A 25,493-nucleotide genomic window follows, 5' to 3' on the forward strand; every position below is an offset into this window, starting at 1 on the left:
CTCGAAGCCTTCCTTTGTAACAAATCGTGAAGTAGGGAAGCGGCACTCTCGGAGTGCCACTTCCCTACTTCTGGATTTGTTCGTAAAATTTAACTAGAGGTAAAATGGCTTAATGCAATTCAATTGGGGGAGGGGTGTCAGCAGCTTTTTGGATATTTAGAGATGTTTGAGATGTTTAAGTGTCGAAATGAGTCTCCCCCATAGCTTCAGGGTGCGTTCCCACACAGTGGCTGTGGCATGGGGACTAAATCACACTCATATGCATTGCCAATGGCCGCACAATTTTACTGCTCATATCACTGTTTTACTAGCGTGTAGCCATTCGCCAATGCATGTAGGGAAGTTTTCATCATAATGCAGCAGCTGCAACATGGGAACACACCCTAAATCCAGACTCATCTATGCATGTAGACATTGAAGTCTTATCACTGCAGTATTTGCCTCCCAGACGAACGGAGAGGCAGCACATAATTTTGGTCTTCACTCCATTCACTCTCTATGGGACTTTGGAACGTAGCCAAGTGCTGATCTTAGCTCCCACTGGAAATCCCATACTTAATGGATGGAGTATGGTCAATCCTTAGTATTTCCCCTTCATTTACCCAGCGAACAAGGGGCTTCGTTATTGATAGGGCCTCAGTGGTTCGACCCCCACTATCAGCTAGTTAATCCATATTTGATAAATAGGTGATAACTTCTGATCTTGGGATAACCCTTTATAGAGGAAATCTGTCGCTTACCTGAGTAGCCAAATGATATGCTTGCTAATGGACTTAGATATATTCCACTTCCGTACATGGCACCATGAAGCTTAATCAATAGCAAGAGAGATTTGCATTAGATAAATAGTTTACATAACTGCTCAACTATGTAAGTGTCAGGTGTTACAATACATTTACAAAGAACAAACAAAAAATCTATAGCTGTAATCTGCAGATGCTCCGAGGTCACTTCACCGGTTCATTGATCTGAGAAGTTCATACAGCTTGATGCAATAAAAGAAAAATATAGCAGAATCTGAAGATTATTGTATTTGATGTACGTTGTGTCAAAGTCACAAAAAAATCCTATTAGATGTTAAGATTCAGTTTCTGTGAATTCTTCTGAGGTTAGGTTTTGAATTTTTATTAAAAAAAAAAATTTCAGGTTTAAATTAATATAATATAAACTAATATAATTTCACAGAAAGGCAAACACGTACAGCTGAGTCGAGGGGGGGGGCATAGCTATAGCGGATACAGATGTAGCAGTTGCATTGGGGCCCTGGTGCCTAGGGGGGCCCCAAAGCGTATCTGCCCTATAAAAGAGACCAGTACTATAATTGGCACATGGGGCCCTGTTGTTGTTATTGCATCGGGGTCCAAAAGCTACAAGTTACGCCTATGCTGAGAGGGTCTGTGCAAAAATAGTATATGGTCGCTGTTCTCCAAGAGCTCCACATTGAGTCCTCCCCTATTGCATTTTCAAAATACACTTGTAACTGGATACAAGATAGCATTATCTTTAATAGTAAACATCCTGACAACTGAAGCTCCATCCCAACTCTACAAAAAAGTTTCTCAAAAACAGCCCAGAAATGTATTCCCCTCTCAGATATCTATAACACAGCCACTGGGTATGCCACACATGTCTCATAGATGTGAGTCCCATTTTAGAGACTCATACTTGTATTGAGTATGGGGGTTTTTCCGCCAACACCCAGGACTAGAAGGAATAAAGGGGCAGTCGTAGAGATGCGGCAAGCAGAACTCCTGTAGAAGTGTCAAAGCTGTCAAGTAGAAGTGAAAAAGCTGCGAGCCCGTGTTCGTCAAGATTACAAGATTATCATGGGGAAAAGCTGGACCAGTGGCTGTGTCAACAGTAAAAAAATAGAGCTATGTGTCCCCTTGGTTACAGACTACAAGCAAACCCTGTGTAGTCTGATGCTGCTATCATGTGTTACTTTACTCCTTCCAGTTCATTGTCTTGATAATCAACAGATAATCGTAAGGGTGAAAGATCTACCAGAGAAAGCCGATTGCAAGACAGGACTATGTAAGGTTTGTTTGTAGTCTCCAACCAAGGGAGACACATCGGACTATATTAAAGTCTGTAGTAATGCTAATGATTTCCTGTTTTTTTTTTTTTATGGCAAAAGTGTGCATAGAGACAGACCATGTGATGGCTACAGCCACTGAGTGGTAAGAACTTATTCAGTACTCCCCTCCCCAGAGGAACTCCAACACTAACAAACAAGGTCATAAGAAATTGCCCCAATGGTTCTGAAAATGGCTTGAAGGGGAAAACAATCTCAAAACTTTTCTATCATGTTAGGAAAAACTTGGCACCAAAATGGAAACAACTGTGATCTTTGCTATGGGGGTTCCTGCTCTCTAAGTATACCACTGCTTAGTGGCCAGAGAAACCTTCTTAACGGTTTTACCTATAGGTTACTTTTTAATACTAGACATTACCTGCAGTCTTGTATTGGAAGCAACTACTAATCCATTCCTAAGAATAGAGTGCCAATTTTCAATGTGTGAGCCACTGTAATAGAAAACATAATACAGAAAGTTCATTTTGCAGCAATCCTTTTTCCCCAACTTTTGACTTTCAACCTGTTCTGAAACTACAACTTCCAGCAGACCATGACAGCATCTAGAAAGATTTAGTCTAGCCACACTCCTTAGATGTATTGTCTCTTGCCAAACAAAACTCCAGGAAAGGTCAGAGATGAAAAATATTAACAGAATATGCCTTAAAGTAACAGTAATCAGTGGTAAATGGGCAGTACAAAAAATTGTAAGAAAAAGTGGCTTAGTTGCCCCCATCAAACAAAAACAGCTTGGCTTTCATTTTCAAGAGCCAACGTTAATATGCGCTTCCATAGTCTTACATAAGAAGGTGACAATAAAGTAAGAAGGCACAGAGGTAATAAATGCATATTACATACTAACATAACTCAGCATCATGAGATAAAAGAGATTAAAAAAATAGGAATAATCCTCTAAATACAGGCTTCTGCTTTGGCCCAATTCTTTTTGAATCACTTTGTATAAAGGGTCCATGTAGGGGGAGGGCCCTGTTACTGACTGGGGCACAAGAGTTATCCCACTGGTGTGGATACTGATGCCTAAAGTGTACTTGTCATTAACAAAAACTTTTGATATAATTTAAAAAATAACATTATATGTATATTTGGAATATACATTGGTTTAAAAAAAAATGTGTGTATTTTTGCCCCTGCAGCTATTGCCTGTGTGTCTCTGTGAGAAAACCAAATACAGGAAGTGTTGGCAGACAAGCAGGGCTATGTACACTGATGACAAGCAGGGCTGTGTACACTGAGGACAAGCAGGGCTGTGTACACTGAGGACAAGCAGGGTACTGTGCACTGAGGACAAGCAGCGTTCTGTACACTGCAGACAAGCAGGGCTCTGTGCACTGAGGACAAGCAGGGCTCTGTACACTGGGGACAAGCAGGACACTGTGCACTGAGGACAAGCAGGGCTCTGTACACTGAGGACAAGCAGGGCTCTATGCACTGAGGACAAGCAGGGCTCTGTGCACTGAGGACAAGCATGGCTCTGTACACTAAGGACAAGCAGGGCACTGTGCACTGAGGACAAGCAAGGTACTGTGCACTGAGAACAAGCAGGGTTCTGTACACTGCAGACAAGTAGGGCTCTGTGCACTGAGGACAAACAGGGCCCTGTACACTGAGGACAAGCAGGGCACTGTGCACTGAGGACAAGCAGGGCTCTGTACACTGAGGATAAGCAGGGCTCTGTACACTGAGGACAAGAAGAGCTCTGTACACTGAGGAAAAGCAGGGCTCTGTACACTGAGGACAAGAAGAGCTCTGTACACTGAGGAAAAGCAGGGCTCTGTACACTGAGAACAAGCAGGGCTCTGTACACTGAGGACAAGCAGGCCTTTTTACACTGAGGACAAGCAGGGCTCTTTACACTGAGGACAAATGAGGACAAGCAGGGCTCTGTACGCTGAGGACAAGCAGGGATGTGTGCACTGAGGATAAGCAGGGTTCTGTACACTGCAGACAAACAGGGATCTGTACACTAAGGACAACAAGGCTCTGTACCCTGAGGACAAGCAGGGTTCTGAACACTGAGGAAAAAACGTGTTCTGTACACTGAGGACAATCAGGGGTCTGTACACTGAGGACAAGCAGGGCGCTTTACACTGAGGACAAGCAGGGCTCTGTACACTGAGGACAAGCAGGGCTCTGTGGACTGAGGACAAGCAGGGTTCTGTGCACTGAGGACAAACAAGGCTCTGTACACTTAGGACAAGCAAGGCTCTGTATCCTGAGGACAAGCAGGGTTCTGAACACTGAGGACAAGCAGGGATCTGTACACTGAGGACAAGCAGGGATCTATACACTGAAGACAAGCAGGGCTCTGTACACTGAGGACAAGCAGGGATCTATACACTGAAGACAAGCAGGGCTCTGTGCACTGAGGACAAGCAGGGGTTCTGTACACTGAAGACAAGCAGGGTTCTGTACACTGGGGATAAGTAGGACTCTGTACACTGAGGTTCTGTGACATACTCCCAGCTCACACAGCAAGATGATTTACAAGAACTGAGCCTGCACAGAACCCTGCTTGCCCTCAGTGTACAGAGCCCTGCTTGCCCTCAGTGTACAGAGCCCTGCTTGTCCTCAGTGTACAGAGCCCTGCTTGTCCTCAGTGCACAGAGCCCTGCTTGTCCTCAGTGCACAGAGCCCTGCTTGTCCTCAGTGTACCGAGCCCTGCTTGTCCTCAGTGTACAGAGCCCTGCTTGTCCTCAGTGTACAAAGCCCTGCTTGTCCTCACTGTACAGAACCCTTCTTGTCCTCAGTGCACAGACCCCTGCTTGTCCTCAGTGCACAGAGCCCTGCTTGTCCTCAGTAAACAGAGCCCTGCTTGTCCTCAGTGTACAGAGCCCTGCTTGTCCTCAGTGCACAGAGCCCTGCTTGTCCTCAGTAAACAGAGCCCTGCTTGTCCTCAGTGTACAGAGCCCTGCTTGTCCTCAGTGTACAGAGCCCTGCTTATCCTCAGTGTACAGAGCCCTGCTTGTCCTCAGTGTTACGGAGCTGGATCCTCTAACCTGTGCCTACTGGGCCAACTGCTGCAACAGGAGCACCACGATCAAAGCGAGATCCGGATTATCTGGCAGAGGAACCCCAGCGGGATCCATGGCCGGATCTTGCTGTTGCGGAGCTGGATGTGGATCCTCCTACCTGTGTGGCTGATGACTCGGACAGTATCGGGGAGCGGAGTCTAAGGTGCCGCTGGTATTCACCAGAGCCTACCGCAAGGCAGGATGGGCTTGCTGTGGCAGGCAACACCCAGGATGCTACCCCCGACACGGCTCGACCACACAGGTAGCTGGGCAAGGCGGGGTACCGAAGGATAAGGCAGTAGCGTAGTCAGATGTAGCAGAAAGTCAAGGCAGGTCGCAAAAGTGCAAAGTCAAATAACATAGCAGGAAGGTCTGGATACACGGATAAGGCAAACAGGTAATATGGAATGCTTAATCTCAGGCTAGGGGCACTGAAGATCTGGCAGGGAAGTGGGTGAGGTGCAGGAACTTTATAATGTAGTGACAGATGTGACAGTAATTTTGGGCGTATTGGCCCTTTAAATTTCAGAGCAGGGTGAGTGATGGACTGGTATCGCATGTGGGCGTGTCCCGCGATGCGAATCCCAGCCCCGCCGGCAGACGGGGACACAGGGACTCTAACACTCAGTGAACAGAGCCCTGCTTGTCTGACCACACTTTCTGTATTTGGTCTCCTCACAAAGACACACAGGCAAAAGCTGCAGAGACAAAGATATACACATTTATTAACCAATGTATATTACAAATATACATATAATGGTATTATCTACATTATATAAAAAGTTTTTGCTACACTTCAAGTGATAATAGTAAGACCATAAGATTGGGACAGAATCCAAGCTGTTCCAAAATCTGTTGGTCACAATAATATCCCTTATCCTTACTTGAACAGGATTGGTAGCCTACTATTAGTAGACAACTACATTAGATGAGCAGAGATCAACTTATATTTCTAAATACCAAAATAAAATAAAGCCTACCGATCCTGTGCTCAACCCTAGGTGGTCTGTTATTTATCTGCATCCTGTTACTATGAAATAGCAAAAAATGTCTGAACTTACTGAAATGCAAATGTGCTTCCGAAAAGTTTTTTAGCAGCTCTGAAATTCGCTTCTTTGGCTGGTGGACTGCTGAGTAGTAGGAACTGGTGAGGGGTGTGCATAAATTTCAGTTGCTGCAAAACATAAAATATGTATCTGAAAATGATTACAGTTCTGTACTGAGCCCAAATATACAGTCTGGGGCACATGGGATCACTCAGGATGGAAAAAGGGCTGTCTGGAAGCTTGATGTATACAATTACTAAGGAGCATTGTGTTCTAAATCTACCGTATATTATTTCTTCACTACAAATAAAGACCACTACACACATGGCTATGGGCACTATAAAACCTTATTTTCACAGACATTTATTATGTTTTACGACAGTTCTATAACCCTACCAGCACAGGTAGAACTTCAGTCTAAAGCTGACAAAGTCACAAAGTATTGAACAGAAAAAATGGAAATGGAGGCTGAACAGGAGGTCTTTCCTTATCAGTGATAGCCAGATGTCCGAGGAAAATCTGACTTGTAGCTGGATAGGTGCACACCCGAGGATGGATATGGAGCCAAAATGGTTAATAAAGGCTTTATTTCTGGTGTAGAACAACGCGTTTAGAGGGGTGCCCCTTAGAAACTTGTTATTCTACGGCAGAAGTAAAGCCTTTATTACCCATTTCGGCTCCGTATCCATCCTCGGGTGTGCGCCTATCCAGCTACAAGTCGGATTTTCCTCGGACATCTGGCTCGCCCTGCCAGGCTACCTAGATTCCACATCTGTCTACCTGTTCAATACCGCTAGCAAAGCGGGACCGACGGCCGGCTGCCTCCCGACATACCTTCATCAAAGCGCTAAACAGTGTTGTGTCGGCCCGCACAACACGTTAAGGTGAGCAATTGTCACGATGCCGGCTGGCAGGTAGTGGATCCTCTGTGCCAGAGAGGGATTGGCGTGGACCGTGCTAGTGGACCGGTTCTAAGCCACTACTGGTTTTCACCAGAGCCCGCCGCAAAGCGGGATGGTCTTGCTGCGGCGGTAGTGACCAGGTCGTATCCACTAGCAACGGCTCACCTCTCTGGCTGCTGAAGATAGGCGCGGTACAAGGGAGTAGGCAGAAGCAAGGTCGGACGTAGCAGAAGGTCGGGGCAGGCAGCAAGGATCGTAGTCAGGGGCAACGGCAGAAGGTCTGGAACACAGGCTAGGAACACACAAGGAACGCTTTCACTGGCACAATGGCAACAAGATCCGGCAAGGGAGTGCAGGGGAAGTGAGGTGATATAGGGAAGTGCACAGGTGAACACACTAATTGGAACCACTGCGCCAATCAGCGGCGCAGTGGCCCTTTAAATCGCAGAGACCCGGCGCGCGCGCGCCCTAGGGAGCGGGGCCGCGCGCGCCGGGACAGAACAGACGGAGAGCGAGTAAGGTACGGGAGCCGGGGTGCGCATCGCGAGCGGGCGCTACCCGCATCGCGAATCGCATCCCGGCTGGCAGCGGAATCGCAGCGCCCCGGGTCAGAGGATGTGACCGGAGCGCTGCAGCAGGGAGAGTGAAGCGAGCGCTCCGGGGAGGAGCGGGGACCCGGAGCGCTCGGCGTAACAGTACCCCCCCCCTTGGGTCTCCCCCTCTTCTTAGAGCCTGAGAACCTGAGGAGCAGACTTTTGTCTAGGATGTTGTCCTCAGGTTCCCAGGATCTCTCTTCAGGACCACAACCCTCCCAGTCCACTAAAAAAAAAGTTTTCCCTCTGACCTTTTTGGAAGCTAAGATCTCTTTGACAGAGAAGATGTCCGAGGAGCCGGAAACAGGAGTGGGAGGAACAGATTTGGGAGAAAAACGGTTGAGGATGAGTGGTTTGAGAAGAGAGACGTGAAAGGCATTAGGAATACGAAGAGAAGGAGGAAGAAGAAGTTTGTAAGAGAGGATTAATTTGGCACAAGACTTTGAAAGGACCAAGATAGCGTGGTCCCAGTTTGTAACTGGGGACACGAAAGCGGACATATTTAGCGGAGAGCCATACCTTGTCTCCGGGAGCAAAAATGGGGGGAGCTCTTCTTTTTTTATCGGCAAACTTTTTCATGCGAGATGAAGCCTGTAAAAGAGAATTTTGGGTCTCTTTCCATATGGTGGAAAGATCACGAGTCACTTCATCTACAGCGGGCAAACCAGAGGGCAAGGGAGTAGGGAGGGGGGGAAGAGGGTGACGGCCGTACACCACGAAAAATGGGGATTTGGAGGAAGATTCAGAGACTCTGAAGTTATACGAAAATTCGGCCCAAGGTAGAAGATCTGCCCAGTCATCCTGGCGGGAGGAAACAAAATGGCGTAAATAATCACCCAGGACCTGGTTAATTCTTTCCACTTGCCCATTGGATTGAGGGTGATATGCAGAGGAAAAGTTTAATTTAATCTTGAGTTGTTTACAGAGAGCCCTCCAGAATTTAGACACGAATTGGACACCTCTATCCGAGACAATCTGCGTAGGCAACCCGTGAAGACGAAAAATGTGTACAAAAAATTGTTTAGCCAACTGAGGCGCAGAAGGAAGACCAGGAAGAGGGATGAAATGTGCCATTTTGGAGAATCGATCAACGACCACCCAAATAACAGTGTTGCCACGGGAAGGGGGTAAATCAGTAATAAAATCCATACCAATCAGAGACCAAGGCTGTTCGGGGACAGGCAGAGGATGAAGAAAACCAGCGGGCTTCTGGCGAGGAGTCTTATCCCGGGCACAGATAGTGCAGGCTCGCACAAAGTCCACAACATCCGTCTCCAGAGTCGGCCACCAATAGAAGCGGGAGATGAGTTGCACAGATTTCTTGATGCCCGCATGACCTGCGAGATGGGAGGAGTGACCCCATTTGAGGATTCCGAGGCGTTGGCGTGGAGAAACAAAGGTCTTTCCTGGAGGAGTCTGCCTGATGGAGGCAGGAGAAGTGGAGATCAGGCAGTCAGGTGGAATGATGTGTTGCGGAGAGAGTTCAACTTCTGAGGCATCCGAGGAACGAGAGAGAGCATCGGCCCTAATGTTCTTATCGGCAGGACGAAAGTGAATCTCAAAATTAAATCGGGCAAAGAACAGAGACCACCGGGCCTGGCGAGGATTCAGCCGTTGGGCAGACTGGAGGTAGGAGAGGTTCTTGTGGTCGGTGTAGATAATAACAGGAAAACTTGATCCCTCCAGCAGATGCCTCCATTCCTCAAGTGCTAATTTAATGGCTAGAAGCTCTCGATCCCCGATGGAGTAGTTCCTCTCCGCTGGAGAGAAGGTCCTAGAGAAAAAACCACAAGTGACAGCATGCCCGGAGGAATTTTTTTGTAGAAGAACAGCTCCAGCTCCCACTGAGGAGGCATCAACCTCCAATAGGAAGGGTTTGGAAGGGTCAGGTCTGGAGAGGACGGGAGCCGAAGAAAAGGCAGACTTGAGTCGTTTAAAGGCGTCTTCTGCTTGAGGAGGCCAGGACTTGGGATCAGCATTTTTTTTGGTTAAAGCCACGATAGGAGCCACAATGGTAGAAAAATGTGGAATAAATTGCCTGTAATAATTGGCGAACCCCAAAAAGCGTTGGATAGCACGGAGTCCGGAGGGGCGTGGCCAATCTAAGACGGCAGAGAGTTTGTCTGGATCCATCTGTAGTCCCTGGCCAGAGACCAAATATCCTAGAAAAGGAAGAGATTGGCATTCAAACAGACATTTCTCAATCTTGGCATAGAGTTGATTGTCACGAAGTCTCTGAAGAACCATACGGACATGCTGGCGGTGTTCTTCTAGATTGGCAGAAAAAATTAGGATATCGTCCAGATATACAACAACACAGGAGTATAACAGATCACGAAAAATTTCATTGACAAAGTCTTGGAAGACGGCAGGGGCGTTGCACAGGCCAAAGGGCATGACCAGATACTCAAAGTGTCCATCTCTGGTGTTAAATGCCGTTTTCCACTCATCCCCCTCTCTGATGCGGATGAGGTTATAGGCGCCTCTTAAGTCCAATTTAGTAAAGATGTGGGCACCTTGGAGGCGATCAAAGAGTTCAGAGATGAGGGGTAAGGGGTAGCGGTTCTTAACCGTGATTTTATTAAGACCGCGGTAGTCAATGCAAGGACGTAGGGAGCCATCTTTTTTGGACACAAAGAAAAATCCGGCTCCGGCAGGAGAGGAGGATTTACGGATAAAGCCCTTTTTTAGATTCTCCTGGACGTATTCAGACATGGCAAGAGTCTCTGGGGCAGAGAGAGGATAAATTCTGCCCCGGGGTGGAGTAGTGCCCGGGAGGAGGTTGATAGGACAATCATAAGGCCTGTGAGGAGGTAGAGTCTCAGCTTGTTTTTTGCAGAAAACATCCGCGAAGTCCATATAGGCCTTAGGGAGACCGGTTACTGGAGGAACCACAGAGTTACGGCAAGGGTTACTGGGAACCGGTTTTAGACAGTTCTTGGAACAAGAGGACCCCCAACTCTTGATCTCCCCAGTGGACCAATCCAAGGTTGGGGAATGAAGTTGAAGCCAGGGAAGTCCAAGGAGAATTTCCGAGGTGCAATTGGGGAGGACCAAAAGTTCAATCCTCTCGTGATGAGATCCGATGCTCATAAGAAGGGGCTCCGTGCGGAAACGTATGGTACAGTCCAATCTTTCATTATTTACACAATTGATGTAGAGGGGTCTGGCGAGACTGGTCACCGGGATGTTGAACCTGTTGACGAGAGAGGCCAAAATAAAATTTCCTGCAGATCCAGAGTCCAAGAAGGCCACAGTAGAGAAGGAGAAGGCAGAGGCAGACATCCGCACAGGCACAGTAAGACGTGGAGAAGCAGAGTAGACATCAAGGACTGTCTCACCTTTGTGCGGAGTCAGCGTACGTCTTTCCAGGCGGGGAGGACGGATAGGACAATCCCTCAGGAAGTGTTCGGTACTAGCACAGTACAGGCAGAGGTTCTCCATACGGCGTCGTGTCCTCTCTTGAGGTGTCAGACGAGACCGGTCGACCTGCATAGCCTCCACGGCGGGAGGCACAGGAACAGATTGCAGGGGACCAGAGGAGAGAGGAGCCGAGGAGAAGAAACGCCTCGTGCGAACAGAGTCCATATCTTGGCGGAGTTCCTGACGCCTTTCGGAAAAACGCATGTCAATGCGAGTGGCTAGGTGAATAAGTTCATGTAGATTAGCAGGAATTTCTCGTGCGGCCAGAACATCTTTAATGTTGCTGGATAGGCCTTTTTTGAAGGTCGCGCAGAGGGCCTCATTATTCCAGGACAATTCTGAAGCAAGAGTACGGAATTGTACGGCATACTCGCCAACGGAAGAATTACCCTGGACCAGGTTCAACAGGGCAGTCTCAGCAGAAGAGGCTCGGGCAGGTTCCTCAAAGACACTTCGGATTTCCGAGAAGAAGGAGTGTACAGAGGCAGTGACGGGGTCATTGCGGTCCCAGAGCGGTGTGGCCCATGACAGGGCTTTTCCGGACAGAAGGCTGACTACGAAAGCCACCTTAGACCTTTCAGTGGGAAACAGGTCCGACATCATCTCCAGATGCAGGGAACATTGGGAAAGAAAGCCACGGCAAAACTTAGAGTCCCCATCAAATTTATCCGGCAAGGATAGGCGTAGCCCAGGAGCGGCCACTCGCTGCGGAGGAGGTGCAGGAGCTGGCGGAGGAGATGACTGCTGAAGCTGTGGTAGTAACTGTTGTAGCATAACGGTCAGTTGAGACAGCTGTTGGCCTTGTTGCGCTATCTGTTGTGACTGCTGGGCGACCACCGTGGTGAGGTCAGCGACAACTGGCAGAGGAACTTCAGCGGGATCCATGGCCGGATCTACTGTCACGATGCCGGCTGGCAGGTAGTGGATCCTCTGTGCCAGAGAGGGATTGGCGTGGACCGTGCTAGTGGACCGGTTCTAAGCCACTACTGGTTTTCACCAGAGCCCGCCGCAAAGCGGGATGGTCTTGCTGCGGCGGTAGTGACCAGGTCGTATCCACTAGCAACGGCTCACCTCTCTGGCTGCTGAAGATAGGCGCGGTACAAGGGAGTAGGCAGAAGCAAGGTCGGACGTAGCAGAAGGTCGGGGCAGGCAGCAAGGATCGTAGTCAGGGGCAACGGCAGAAGGTCTGGAACACAGGCTAGGAACACACAAGGAACGCTTTCACTGGCACAATGGCAACAAGATCCGGCAAGGGAGTGCAGGGGAAGTGAGGTGATATAGGGAAGTGCACAGGTGAACACACTAATTGGAACCACTGCGCCAATCAGCGGCGCAGTGGCCCTTTAAATCGCAGAGACCCGGCGCGCGCGCGCCCTAGGGAGCGGGGCCGCGCGCGCCGGGACAGAACAGACGGAGAGCGAGTAAGGTACGGGAGCCGGGGTGCGCATCGCGAGCGGGCGCTACCCGCATCGCGAATCGCATCCCGGCTGGCAGCGGAATCGCAGCGCCCCGGGTCAGAGGATGTGACCGGAGCGCTGCAGCAGGGAGAGTGAAGCGAGCGCTCCGGGGAGGAGCGGGGACCCGGAGCGCTCGGCGTAACAGCAATATTCCTATTCTCCCTACAATTCTCCTGTGACCTACGATCTTCACCATTGGAGCGCCGTCTCTGTGTGTTTTTTCTCTCACTGCATTCTTTCCTTATCAGTGATCCAGTTTTTGTCTCTAATATTGGTCTGAAGACCCCATGGGCAATGCCATGAAGAGACCTTTGTGAGGAAACATCATACTGGTCCTACTCCCTAGATTGTGGTGTGGGATGGCAAATGTACTGTGGCCGGACCTTACTTTTTTTCTTTCCAGGTCCACTAACAGCTCGCCGTTACATTGATTTGGTCATGGTTCTCAGAAGGAGGCATTTTCCAACATGTCGACATCTGGCCACAAATTGCACATACTACTGTGAGCAGCCTCCATAGCCTATACAGGATACCATGGCCTGCAGCATTTCTGAATTGTCTGCCATTGAGCACATCATTGAGGTGATTGGTCGGCAATTGTTGATGATTTGTGAGCCCAAGTGTATTCAGCGTGGCAGAACATTCCTCAGACAACTATCAATAATCTCGTCTATAGCATGCCAAGGCATGTAAGCGCATGTGTTTCTGTGCATGGCGCTGATACCTGATTCTGAATAAATCGAGATGTGTTGAATATTTTGTTTCCATATTTTATCTATAGAATATCATTACCATGCCGATCGATCCTACAAATTTTATAAGTCCAAGATTTTTCTTTCATAGTGTTGCAATTTTTTATGTTGAGGAGTGTATGAAATGAACTTTACATAAGATGGTTATATGTTGGGTTTATAGTGCGACTATTATTATTCTGGGGACACTAGCAAATAGAAAGAAACTTGTCTAGTTCCACCAGGGACAACTACTGCATCGCAACTGAACCATCAAACAAGTAGAAAGTAAATCCTGTGCACCACCAACGACATGCTTTATTTTGCTATTTATCCAGCTGGGCAACCAAGGACATGAGAAGAGTGATCCCACTGGGCCACGAGGAAAAGAAGCATCAAATCTACTGGGTCATTAGGAAAACTATGGTGCATTAGGCTGTAAAGCTTTGATCTAGAGGGTGAAATATGTCCTGACATCCCATTTGGGAGACTAAGAAGAAATATTAACAAAACCATGCAGCATATAAAGCATAAAGCAACGCACCATATAATCAACTCATACAATTTCACCCGTTATATAGGAAAACAAACTCACCCTGTTAACTGGCAGTTTCACTATATGAGATCTATTACTTGAAATAACCCTGCAAAAAAATAAGCAAAGAATAAACAGATGTTCTCTTTTACTTAGTTCCTAAATCTCAGTATGTGTTAGAGATTTGCATGGTAATGGCCTAGAGAATGGCACATTCCGCACATATCTTTTTTCCAGCCTCTTCTCTTATTGGCTTTCGTGCGGAAATCTTAATGTGCGAGGTAACAAAGTGGAAAGGAAATAGTCTCCGTTACAGTGACAAACAGTATCAGCTCCACGCTAAAGATAAAAATTATGATGAAAGTAATAAGACACCGCAGAAAGCCGACCACGTTCAATCATAATGTGACATAATATATTGGCTCTATTATCTATTACTTTATTTCCATAAGGTTTTATTGTTCCATGCAATGACTATCTGCTGAAGCAATAGAAGGAACTTTTTTATTTTAATTATTTTTTTTTTTAAATCTTATTGCACTATTAGGGTATTTACTGGCTACTGTATAAAGTGCTATATAGAAGTACTATAAGACCATGTTCATGCGACCAACATGGTGTCCGTTCATTGTTCTATCAGGAATAGCATAAAGCGCTATCTCTGTCATGAGTCAATGGGGTCTGGCACATGCAGTTTTGTGTCCATTGTTTGATAGACTCAGCACTCCCGCCATGTTTTCTTTTATAAATGGAAACTACACTCACTGGCCACTTTATTAGGTACACCTTGCTGGTACTGGGTTGGACAACCTTTTGCCTTCCTTCTTCGTGACATACTTTCTACAGGGTGCTGGAAACATTAGTCAAAAATGTTGGTCCATATAGTCATGATGACATCACACAGTTCTTCCATATGGACATGATGACATCACACAGTTTCTCCATATGGACATGATGACATCACACAGTCCCTCCATACCCTCCATATGGACATGATAACATCACACAGTCCCTCCATAGCCTCCATATAGACATGATGACATCACACAGCCCCTCCATATAGACATGATGACATCACACAGTTCCTCCATATGGACATGATGACATCACACAGCCCCTCCATATAGACATGATGACATCACACAATTCCTCCATATGGACATGATGACATTGCACAGTTCCTCCATATGGACATGATGGCATCACACAGTTCCTCCATATGGACATGATGACATCACACAGCCCCTCCATATAGACATGATGACATCACACAGTTCCTCCATATGGACATGATGACATCACACAGTTCCTCCATATGGACATGATGACATTGCACAGTTCCTCCATATGGACATGATGACATCACACAGTTCCTCCATATGGACATGATGACATCACACAGTTCCTCCATATGGACATGATGACATCACACAGCCCCTCCATATGGACATGATGACATCACACCGTCCCTCCATATGGACATGATGACATCACACAGTTCCTCCATATGGACTTGATGACATCACACAGTTCCTCCATATGGACATGATGACATCACACAGTTCCTCCATATAGACATGATGACATCACACAGTTCCTCCATATGGACATGATGACATCACACAGTTCCTCCACATCGACATGATGACATCAGACAGTTCCTCCATATGGACATGATGACATCACACAGTTCAGCCATATGGACATGATGACATCACACAGTTCCTTTACATGGACATGATGACATCACACAGTTCCTCCATATGGACATGATGACATCACACAGTTCCTCCATATAGACATGATGACATCACACAGTTCCTCCATATGGACATGATGACATCACACAGTTCAGCCATATGGACATTATGACATTACACAGTTCCTCCATATGGACATGATGACATCACACAGTTCCTTCATATGGATATGATGACATCACACAGTTCCTCCATATGGACATGATGACATCACACATTTCCTCCATATAGACAAGATGACATCACACAGTTCCTCCATATGGATATGATGACATCACACAGTTCAGCCATATGGACATGATGACACCACACAGTTTCTCCATATGGATATAATGACATCACACAGTTCAGCCATATGGACATGATGACATCACACAGTTACTGCAGATTTGTTGGCTGCACATTCATGATGAGAATCTTCTGTTCCGCCACATCCCAAAGGTGCTTCATAGGATTGTGGAGGCCAGTGGAGTCTAGTGACCTCATAGTCACGTATGAGATGATGTCATGTGACATGGGGCATTATCCTGCTGGAAGTATCATCAGAGGATGGGTCCGGTCAGTAACAATACTAAGGTAGGCTGTTGGGATGAAACAATATTCAGTTGGTACTAAGGTTCCCAAAGTGTGCCAAGAAAATGTTCTTCCAGACTTCCATTGTCCAGTTTTGGTGAGTTGGTGTGAATTGTAGCCTCAGTTTCCTGTTCTCATCTGACAGGAGTGGCACCCGGTGTGGTCTTTGCTTCTGTAGCCCATCTGCTTCAAGATTGGATGTGGTGTGTACTCAGAAATAGTATTCTGCATACTTTGGTTGTAGTAAGTGGTTGAGTTATTGTTACCTTTCTGTCATCTCGAACCAGTCTGCCCATTCTTCTCTGACCCCAACAAATGCTGCTCACTGAATATTTTCTCTTTTTCAGACCATTCTCTGTAAACCCAAGAGATGGGTTTAAGTCAAAATCCCAGTAGATCAGCAGTTTCTAAAAATGTTCAGATCAGCTTGTCTGGCACCAACAACCATGCCATGTCCAAAGCTCCTTAAATCTCCTTTCTTCCCCATTCTGATGCTCAGTTGAACTTCAGCATGTTGTCTTGACCAAGTTTGCATGCCGAAATGCATTGAGTTGCTGCCATGTGATTGGCTGATTAGCTATTTGTGTTAAAGGAGTACTCCCATATGCTGCTCTGGACAGTTCCTAAAATGGACAGAGATGTCAGCAGAGAGCACTGTGGTCATGATGTCAGCAGAGAGCTCTGTGTTCCAAAAAGAAAACCATTTCCTCTGTAGTATTCAGCAGCTAATAAGTACTGGAAAGATTAAGATTTTTTAATAGAAGTCATTTACAAATCTGTGCATGAGAAGACAAAGAAAAGTCAGCACTCACCGGGTTTCCAATTCAGCAGATTTTATTGCACGTTGCTCACAGCCGTAGTACAATTCTAGGGGAGACGACGGATGGTACGATATTTTGTTAATATGGTCAGGAACTAGAAACCAATTTTATCAGTTCGTAGATTACCTTAATGACGTTAAAGGTTATAATATGGAGTTTACACACCAATATGGCGGAGATACGCTAGAATTTCTAGATATTAAATTGTTAGTGAAAGAAGGGAAACTAATAAGTGAAGGATACAGGAAAAAAGTGGCTAAGAACACGATACTTCACTATCAAAGTTCCCATACACAAGCAGTTAAAAACGGAATCCCATACAGACAGTTATTACGTTTAAAAAGAAACAACACTCAAGATTCAACATATCAAAAACAGGCAACCGAGCTAGAAAGAAGATTAATAGAACTTAACTATCCAGTAGATCTAATTAAGAAAGGGAGACAAAAAGCAGATGAGAAAAACAGAGAAGAATTATGCAGAAAAAAACATAAAAACGCGCCCTTGAATAGGTTCACATTTCAGAATTCACCGGTAAATAAAATGATAGAGAGAGCAATTAGGAGGAATTGGTATATACTAGAGACAGATGAAGACCTCAAAGAAATGGCAGGAAAGAAACCATGAATCTCCTATAGAAAAACGAAAACAATAGGAGAAGTATTGAAACGTGCACATAACACACAAAAAGATAAAGAAAAGAAAAATACAACAGATTGGTTAACTAGTCATGTACCAACAGGGAATTTTCAATGTAAAAATTGTAATTTTTGTAAATATAATCTCGGCTTGCAAACATTCAGAATAGGTCCAATCACCCATACGGTTAGCGAACTTATTACGTGTAGAACAAAAAACGTGGTCTATGTTATATTTTGCCCATGTGGCTTCTACTATATAGGGAAAACAATCAGACAAATGTGCGCTAGAATCAGAGAGCACTTTTACTCTCTACGCACTAAAAAGGGAGCTCCCAGATTTATTTCCCATGTAGTGGAAGCCCATGGAGGAAGTCACGAATCATTAAGGTTTGCAGGAATAGAAAAAGTAGCTGCACGACCGGGACTAAGATCTGATAAAAACCTTCTTAGAAGAGAGATACAATGGATAATTGCTACTGACGCAACGGGAGTCTTAGGGCTTAATGATAAAGTTGATGTCTCAGTTTGCTTCTAAGAGTGTTTTTTATGATACTAGTCCTGGCAGTCTGAACAATGAGCTAGATCTAAGTAGGAACAAGCTTAACTAAGCAACCTCCTCCCCTTCTTTTAACGTCACAAGGTGTGTTAGATGGTGATAGGTCCAATTACTAAACTCACCTGTATAAGAAGATGACATGTTCCGGTAAAGAGTTAGGCCCGTTGAAGCACTACTAAGTGTGAAACACAGGTGTCGCCTCTCTGTGGTACCCCCCTTGTACCATCCGTTGTCTCCCCTAGAATTGTACTACGGCTGTGAGCAACGTGCAATAAAATCTGCTGAATTGGAAACCCGGTGAGTGCCGACTTTTCTTTGTCTTCTCATGCACTGATGGTATATTCTACGTGAGTCCGAGCACCACCGTATCCCCATTCCGCTACAGCGACTTAGTGTCCACGCGCTTTCAGGTTCAGAAATTAGCAGTGCCGAACTACTCATCTATACGCTACATCATTTACAAATCTGTTTAACTTTCTGGCACCAGTTCATTTAAAAAAAAAGTTTTCCATGGAAGTACCCCTTTAACAAACAATTGAACAGGTGTACCCAATAAAGTGGCCAGTGAGTGTATAACGATGGAGTTACTAGAGTTTTTTTTATTTTTCGTTTTTGTTTTGCAACAGACAGAGGAAAAGGAATAACCTAAATTGCCTGGGCCCTATGGCAAAATCTGTTACATGACACCCCCTCCCCCCCCTTTTATCTACCATATGTTCCTTATAAAACTAGTGACTAAGTAGAATGGGGACCCCATTTTCATCTGTTTACAAGACCCTACCTTGTCTTTGTATGATCCTAAACCCATGTGTATTTTTGGAGTATTAGGCTGGGTTCACATCACGTTTTTGCCATACTGTTTTCATTCCGCTTTTCTAAAGAAAACCATATGGCAAAAAAACGGATGGAAAAGTATGGGAAAAAGTAAACCGTATGCGTTTTTAAACCGTATACTGTTTTTAAAAGTGCATACAGTTCCGTCCGTTTTTATAGAAAAAAAAACGTGTTTTTGAAAATTTTGTCCATTTTTAATGGAAGGGGTGTTGACCACGATTTTGTCTCCAGTTTAAAAACCGTACTGCAACCGCATACCTTTTTTTTTTAAACATGGACATCAATGGGAAACGCACATGTATACGGTTCCATACGGGAAAACATATACGGTTTTTACTTTGCACATGCGCATTTCATCCTAAAGTCCCCACCTAACACCCCTCCCATTAAAAAATGGACAAAACTTTCAAAAACGTATGTTTTTTTCTATAAAAACGGACGGAACTGTATGCACTTTTAAAAACAGTATACGGTTTAAAAACGCATACGGTTTACTTTTTCCCATACTGTTTCATAATTTTTTTGCCATACGGTTTTCTTTAGAAAAACGAATTGAAAACAGTATGGCAAAAACGTGATGTGAACCCAGCCGATATAAATCCTGAATCCCTAGCAAAATGCGACAAAAATCAGCCATGTCTGACCGGATGTGTTCATACTAGTTTGTCATTTTGACATCAGAAGATTGTTGGCTGTCAAACCTCTAATGCGACTTTATAATAATGGATCGATTTCAGGCTTGTAACATTTTTCCCGTCCTGCACAAACATTTTTTGGACCCACCGCAAATATGACAGACAAATCATGGATGACAGATTGTTCGCTATTTATGTCATTATAACAGGTGACTTTTTGGTTAACGGGTAAAGGATAGGAGATCTAGTCAAGCAATTAAGAAAGAAAGAATGAAAGATGTCTCTCTTTGCTATTGTTTCTGAACCAGGGTGCCTCCAGCTGTTGCAAAACTACAACTCCCAGCATGCGGCATGCTGGGAGTTGTAGTTTTGCAACAGCTGGAGGCAACCTGGTTGGGAAACACTGCTCTATTGGCAACCTATTGGAGATAACTACCTTGTAATTCAACGTTTGTTATTCATTTCAGTGGGAACTGTGTTGCAGTAACCTGGCGCCACGCTGAACAATGAACAGCATGCAGTGGTAGCGGTACCAGGAGTCTGCAATATGCAGATTGGTCATTGATATTCTGTGAATGCCATTAAAGGAGAACTATTTTGCAGGGCAACTTATCATCTATCCAAAGGATAGGGGATAAGTGTCTGATCACAGGGGGGGTCCGACTACTTGGATCCCCCCCCCCCCCCCCCCCCTGCGATCTCCTGCATGGGACCCGGCTCTCCCCGGAAATGAGGTGTGTTGTCCTATGCATGAAGCAGTGGGCGACTCGACCTCTCCATTCAGGGCTCAAGTCCTGCCGGAACGCATGGGAAGGTAGTTCCTGCACTTTTTCCACCGCAATAACACTGTTCGCATTAGCATTAGTCCTGCAGGACCAGCCCTTGAGCGGAACTCTTGGGTGAGTTCCCATACTTTTTTTCCCAAGATTTGACCCCTGCCTCCAAGTTTCTCTATAAAAGAGCCAGAGATCAGCGTTTGGCTATCGGCGGCTCTCCCATTGGGATACAGGGAGGGGGCGTGTCGGTCGCCGATTCATGCTCATGGCGGGTAAGAACTGTGAAAACTGTATGTTAACAAGTCCTACACCTGTAGTCAGCAACAGTCCCATAAGTGTGGCCAGGGGTTTGCAATGCCTATCTTCTTTATGTCAGTGCTGGGACCACTGTATGATACTGTAGGTCCTCAGCGCATGCCCCTCTGTCTCCTCTACGGCGCATAGCGAGGTCTCTGAGCGAGGTCTCTCTTGCTCCCGATATCTCCCAGCCCAGCACACCTGCATTATACTAGAGGCAGTCTAGAGAGTAAGGGTGAATTCACAAAGCAAAATTTCCTTGCAGAATAGCGGGATTTCCAAAGTGTCAACTGGAGTGCGGAATCCCATAGAAGTGTATTGGGATCATTTTAGGTAGAATTCCGCCGGCAGAAATGTTGCCATGTGAATAGACCCTGAGTCTCTGCCTCTAGCATAACGCAGACGCACTGAGCTGGGAGGCATCGGGAGCAAGCACTGGCTTAAAGATCTCACCTCCCATCGTAGATTATATGGAAGGCACATGTGCTGAGGACCTGTATGTCATACTGTATCATACAGTGGTCCCAGCACTTGTGTAAATGCGATTGTTGCTGACTCCATGCAAAAGCATTTTTTAAAGGGGTACTCCGCCCCTAGACACCTTATCCCTATTCAAAGGATAGGGGATAAGATGTCTGATCATGGGGGTCCTGCCGCTGGGGACCCCTGTGATCTCTCTGCAGCACCCGGCGTTCGTTGAAAGAGTCGGGTGCAGCACCGGAGGCTCGTGATGTCACGGCCATGCCCCGCTTGTGACATCATAGCCACGTTCCCTCACTGCAAGTCTACGGGAGGGGGCGTGACGGCCATCACGACCCTCCCATAGACATTGAGCAGGAGTGACCATGACGTCACAAGCCTTCTCCCCACATCGCCAGTCATGACGTCAAGAGCCTCCGCCACGCATCGCTCCGTGCACCAGATGTCTGGGGTGCCGCAGCCGAGCTCACGGGGGTCCCCAGTGGTGGGATCCCTGCGATCAGACATCTTATCCCCTATCCTTTGGCTAGGGGATCAGATGTCTAGGGGCGGAGTACCCCTTTAAGGATTTCCTTTCCAAAACATTTTCATTTTATCATCCTGCCACCATATGTTACATGAGATGATAAATATCGTCTAATGCCTTCTAGTTTAGCTCCGGTTATTTGTCATTTTAGCCCCTTCCGCTCAGGATGTGGTTCCTATTTCCCAATATCACAGCAGCAAATTTGATTTGGGAGATAATGTATTGCTCAGGAAGCTACGTAGACTGTTTGGCTTATAAATAGCATCACAAACCATTGCAGCAAAGGATGGGCCAAGGGATCTTGCTTATCCATCTGCTTCTTGATTTCCAAATAAGGTGCCTAGAAATAAACAGACACGGTATTACTAGGTATATTATAGCTTATGCAACGCGGGCTTAGCATTTGCATTATATTTATACGTTTGTTGCAGTGCATGCAAATCAGACTTATGAGAGGTTTATCATTGCAGTAACAAGCCACATCAAGGACTGACGTGGGAATGGTAGCTGTGACAGAAATCCAAAATGATATGCTAGGGTCATATAAGGACAAGAGCATAAGGGTTCTCCAATTCATCATTTATGACAGCGTACAGCAGCCCCTGCCTTTTATCAATATATCCAATAGATACTATCTGCTCCACAGCCCGGCTCTTGAAGCCCAAGTGTCCATATAAGCAGGGCCAGCCATATGTTTGTTGCTTCTCTGTGCAGTATCGTATGATGCATGACCATACAGTTTACAGATACCTATACCCTACAATGCACTATGGTGCTTCAAATATAGTACAATATGTTAAAAATATAACTGAGTAGCTGCCACTGGAATACACTGCAAAAATAATATACTAAGTAGCAATGTCAGTAAATGCCACCACACAGAGCTCATATAATACCAGCAGCTTATGCTGACCAAATACCATACACCAGACATAACACCATATTGTGGAATAACCGTTTTGGAACAGTAAGCCAGAGCTGTATAAACTAATGCTGGACTTAGGAGTCGTGGCGCAGTCAGACATGCTGGCCACAGACGCACTACTCCTCTACTGCCCTGCACTGCCCGTATTGCCCTTGCTGCGATGCGCATCACGTGATGCGATTGCATTCAGCCCTTCACTCCTCACCTCCCTATTTATCTACGTATGCTTCCTGCTTGCCAACGCGCACGTCCCCGCCTCCTAGGGCACGCGCGGACCGGCTCTGTGAAATTTAAAGGGACAGTACGTAATTAATTGGTTCTTGATGTCCCTTAACCCTATAAGTATAAGCACTTCCTTTTGACCCTTGGCAGATCTTTGTGCCTTATCAGCCTAAGAGAAAGCATTCAGTTTGTATCTTGCCTTGACGTGTATCTGACCCTAAAGCTATGTATCCTGACCTTTCTCCTGTGCAGCCTGCCCTCTGACCTCTTGCTTCGTGACCTGACCTTGCTACTGTGCCGCCTGCCCTGACCTCCTGCCTGTCCTGACTACATTTTGCCTTATCCTTCCAGTACCATGTTTCACCTCAGTCGCCTGTGTGGACGACTTGTACCAGGAGTAGCGACCTGGGTTCTGCCTGCCGCAGCAAGTCCATCCCGCTTTGGGGTGGGCTCTGGTGAAAACCAGCAGCACCTTAGACTCCGCTCCCTGGTACGGCCCATGTCATCATCAACACAGGTACAGCGGATCCACTTCACCTCAGCCGTAACAGCTGGCTTACTGTAGTGCAGGCTACAAATTCCCTAGGTTGGGGAATGTATTAAATTTTGGAACAAATTCAATTGACTTTATAATGATCAGACTATGAGAATGGAGTGACAGACACAAGTGCGCACCGCTAATCTCCTTAGCTGAAGCTGCACTGTAATTGATTATTATAGGCTGTTTATTTAGACAGCTTAGATAAATGAACGTCAATATATTTACCAGGATAGAAATATACTAGGTTACAAATATATATTTAACAGACTAGAAATATACTTTGTGGAAAGTCCCTTTTGGTGTTTTCCAACCAGGGTGCGTCCAGCTGTTGCAAAACTACAACTCTCATACACGGGCAGCCAAAGGCCAATGGCTGTCTGGGAATGCTGAAGTTGTAGTTTTGTGAACACAGCATCAGAAAAGAGGATGCCAGGAGCAGTGAACCCCATAGTGACTCTATTCGGATGTACCTGCTATTTTAGGTGGACTCAAAAACGGATACCACATACATCCTGAAAGTAGTCACTGGGAGACTCCGTTCAGCCATAGAAAAGAATGGGGTCCGCTGCTCCAGTTTACAGTGTATGTTGGCATCCTTCTGAAAATGGATATGATCAATGGGGATCAGAAAAGCAGTGTAGGCCAAGTCTAAGTTCACACAGCTTCTAAGCTCCGCTAAAGGGAATTCCTCTGTTTAACCCCTTAAGGACCAGGACCATTTTGGCCTTAAAGGACATGTCAGGTGCTCACTTTTCTTATTGCATGCGTTCCGGGCTGAAAAAAAAAAAAGAAAAGAAAAGAAGCTTACTCTTGCCTGCCTACGCTCCCCCGGTGCTCCGGTACAGGCGTTAGGTCCCCGGGCTGTATTCTTATTACTTCCTGTTAGCCTGGCACGTCACACGGAGCTTCAGCCTATCACTGGGTGAGGCGGGACATCACTGCGGCCGGTGATAGGCTGAAGCTCCGTGTGACGTGCCGGTAACAGGAAGTAAGAAGAATACAGCCCGGGGACCGAACACCTGTACTGGAGCACCGGGGGAGCATAGGCAGGTAAGAGAAAGTTTGTTTTCTTTTATTTTGCAGCCCAGAATGGATACAATAAGAAAAGTGAGCACTGGACATCTCCTTTAAGGACCAGACCAATTTTATTTTTGCATTTTCGTTTTTTCCTCCTCGCCTTGTAAAAATCATAACTCTCTTATATTTCCATCTACAGACCCATATGAGGGCTTGTTTTTTGTGTCACCAATTGCACTTTGTAATTACATCACTTATTTTACCATAAAATGTACGGAGCAACCAAACAAATATTATTTATGTGGGAAAATTTAAAAGAAAACCGCAATTTAGCAAATTTTGGAAGGTTTTGCTTTCACGCTGTACACTTTCCGGTAAAAATGACATGTTTTCTTTATTCTGTGGGTCAATACGATTAAAATGATATCCATGTTATATGCTTTTCTATAATTGTACCGCTTAAAAGAAATCTCAAACCATTTTAACTAAATTAGTATGTTTGAAATTGCCCTATTTTGACCACCTATAACTTTCTCATTTTTCCGTATATGGGGCAGTATGATGGCTCATTTTTTGCGCCATGATCTGTAGTTTTCATCAGTACCACTTTTGCTTAGGTTTTTCTTTTCATGAATTTTTTATGAATTTTTTTGGGAATAAAATGTGACAAAAAAGCAGCAATTTTGGACTTTTTAATTTTTTTTTATGTTTACGCCGTTCACGTACGGGATAATTAACAATATATTTTAATATTTCAGACTTTTACACACACAGTGATACCAAATATGTGTATTAATTTTTTTTTACGCTTTTTGGGGGGTAAAATGGGAAAAAACTGATGTTTTACTTTTTATTGGGGGAGGGGATTTTTCACATTTTTGTACTTTTTTATTTTACATTTTTTTAACTTTTTTTTTTTTAACACTTTTTATGTCCCCATAGGAGACTATTCATTGCAATCAGTTGTCAGGATTCGGCTAGCGGGATCCTCTGTGTCAGAGAGGGATTGGCGTGGACCGTGTCGGTGGACCGGTTCTAAGTTGCTACTGGTTTTCACCAGAGACTGCCGCAAAGTGGTATGGTCTAGCAGCGGCGG

General features: G+C 45.6%; 1 protein-coding gene across 1 annotated transcript in view; it reads right to left on the reverse strand.

Annotated features, from left to right (window-relative positions):
* Nucleotides 1-25,493, reverse strand: part of PARP8 (poly(ADP-ribose) polymerase family member 8) — a 337,824-nt gene that overhangs the window by 24,672 nt on the left and 287,659 nt on the right. Inside the window, exons 18-22 of the mRNA XM_056541980.1 lie at nucleotides 21,965-22,032; nucleotides 13,854-13,902; nucleotides 6,168-6,280; nucleotides 2,454-2,526; nucleotides 741-810 (exon numbers count right to left, since the gene is read on the reverse strand). Coding sequence (XP_056397955.1) covers nucleotides 741-810; nucleotides 2,454-2,526; nucleotides 6,168-6,280; nucleotides 13,854-13,902; nucleotides 21,965-22,032 — 373 coding nt within the window. The remainder of the gene's footprint in view (nucleotides 1-740; nucleotides 811-2,453; nucleotides 2,527-6,167; nucleotides 6,281-13,853; nucleotides 13,903-21,964; nucleotides 22,033-25,493) is intronic.

This window comes from Hyla sarda, chromosome 1, assembly GCF_029499605.1.
Source record: "Hyla sarda isolate aHylSar1 chromosome 1, aHylSar1.hap1, whole genome shotgun sequence".
NCBI lineage: Eukaryota > Metazoa > Chordata > Amphibia > Anura > Hylidae > Hyla > Hyla sarda.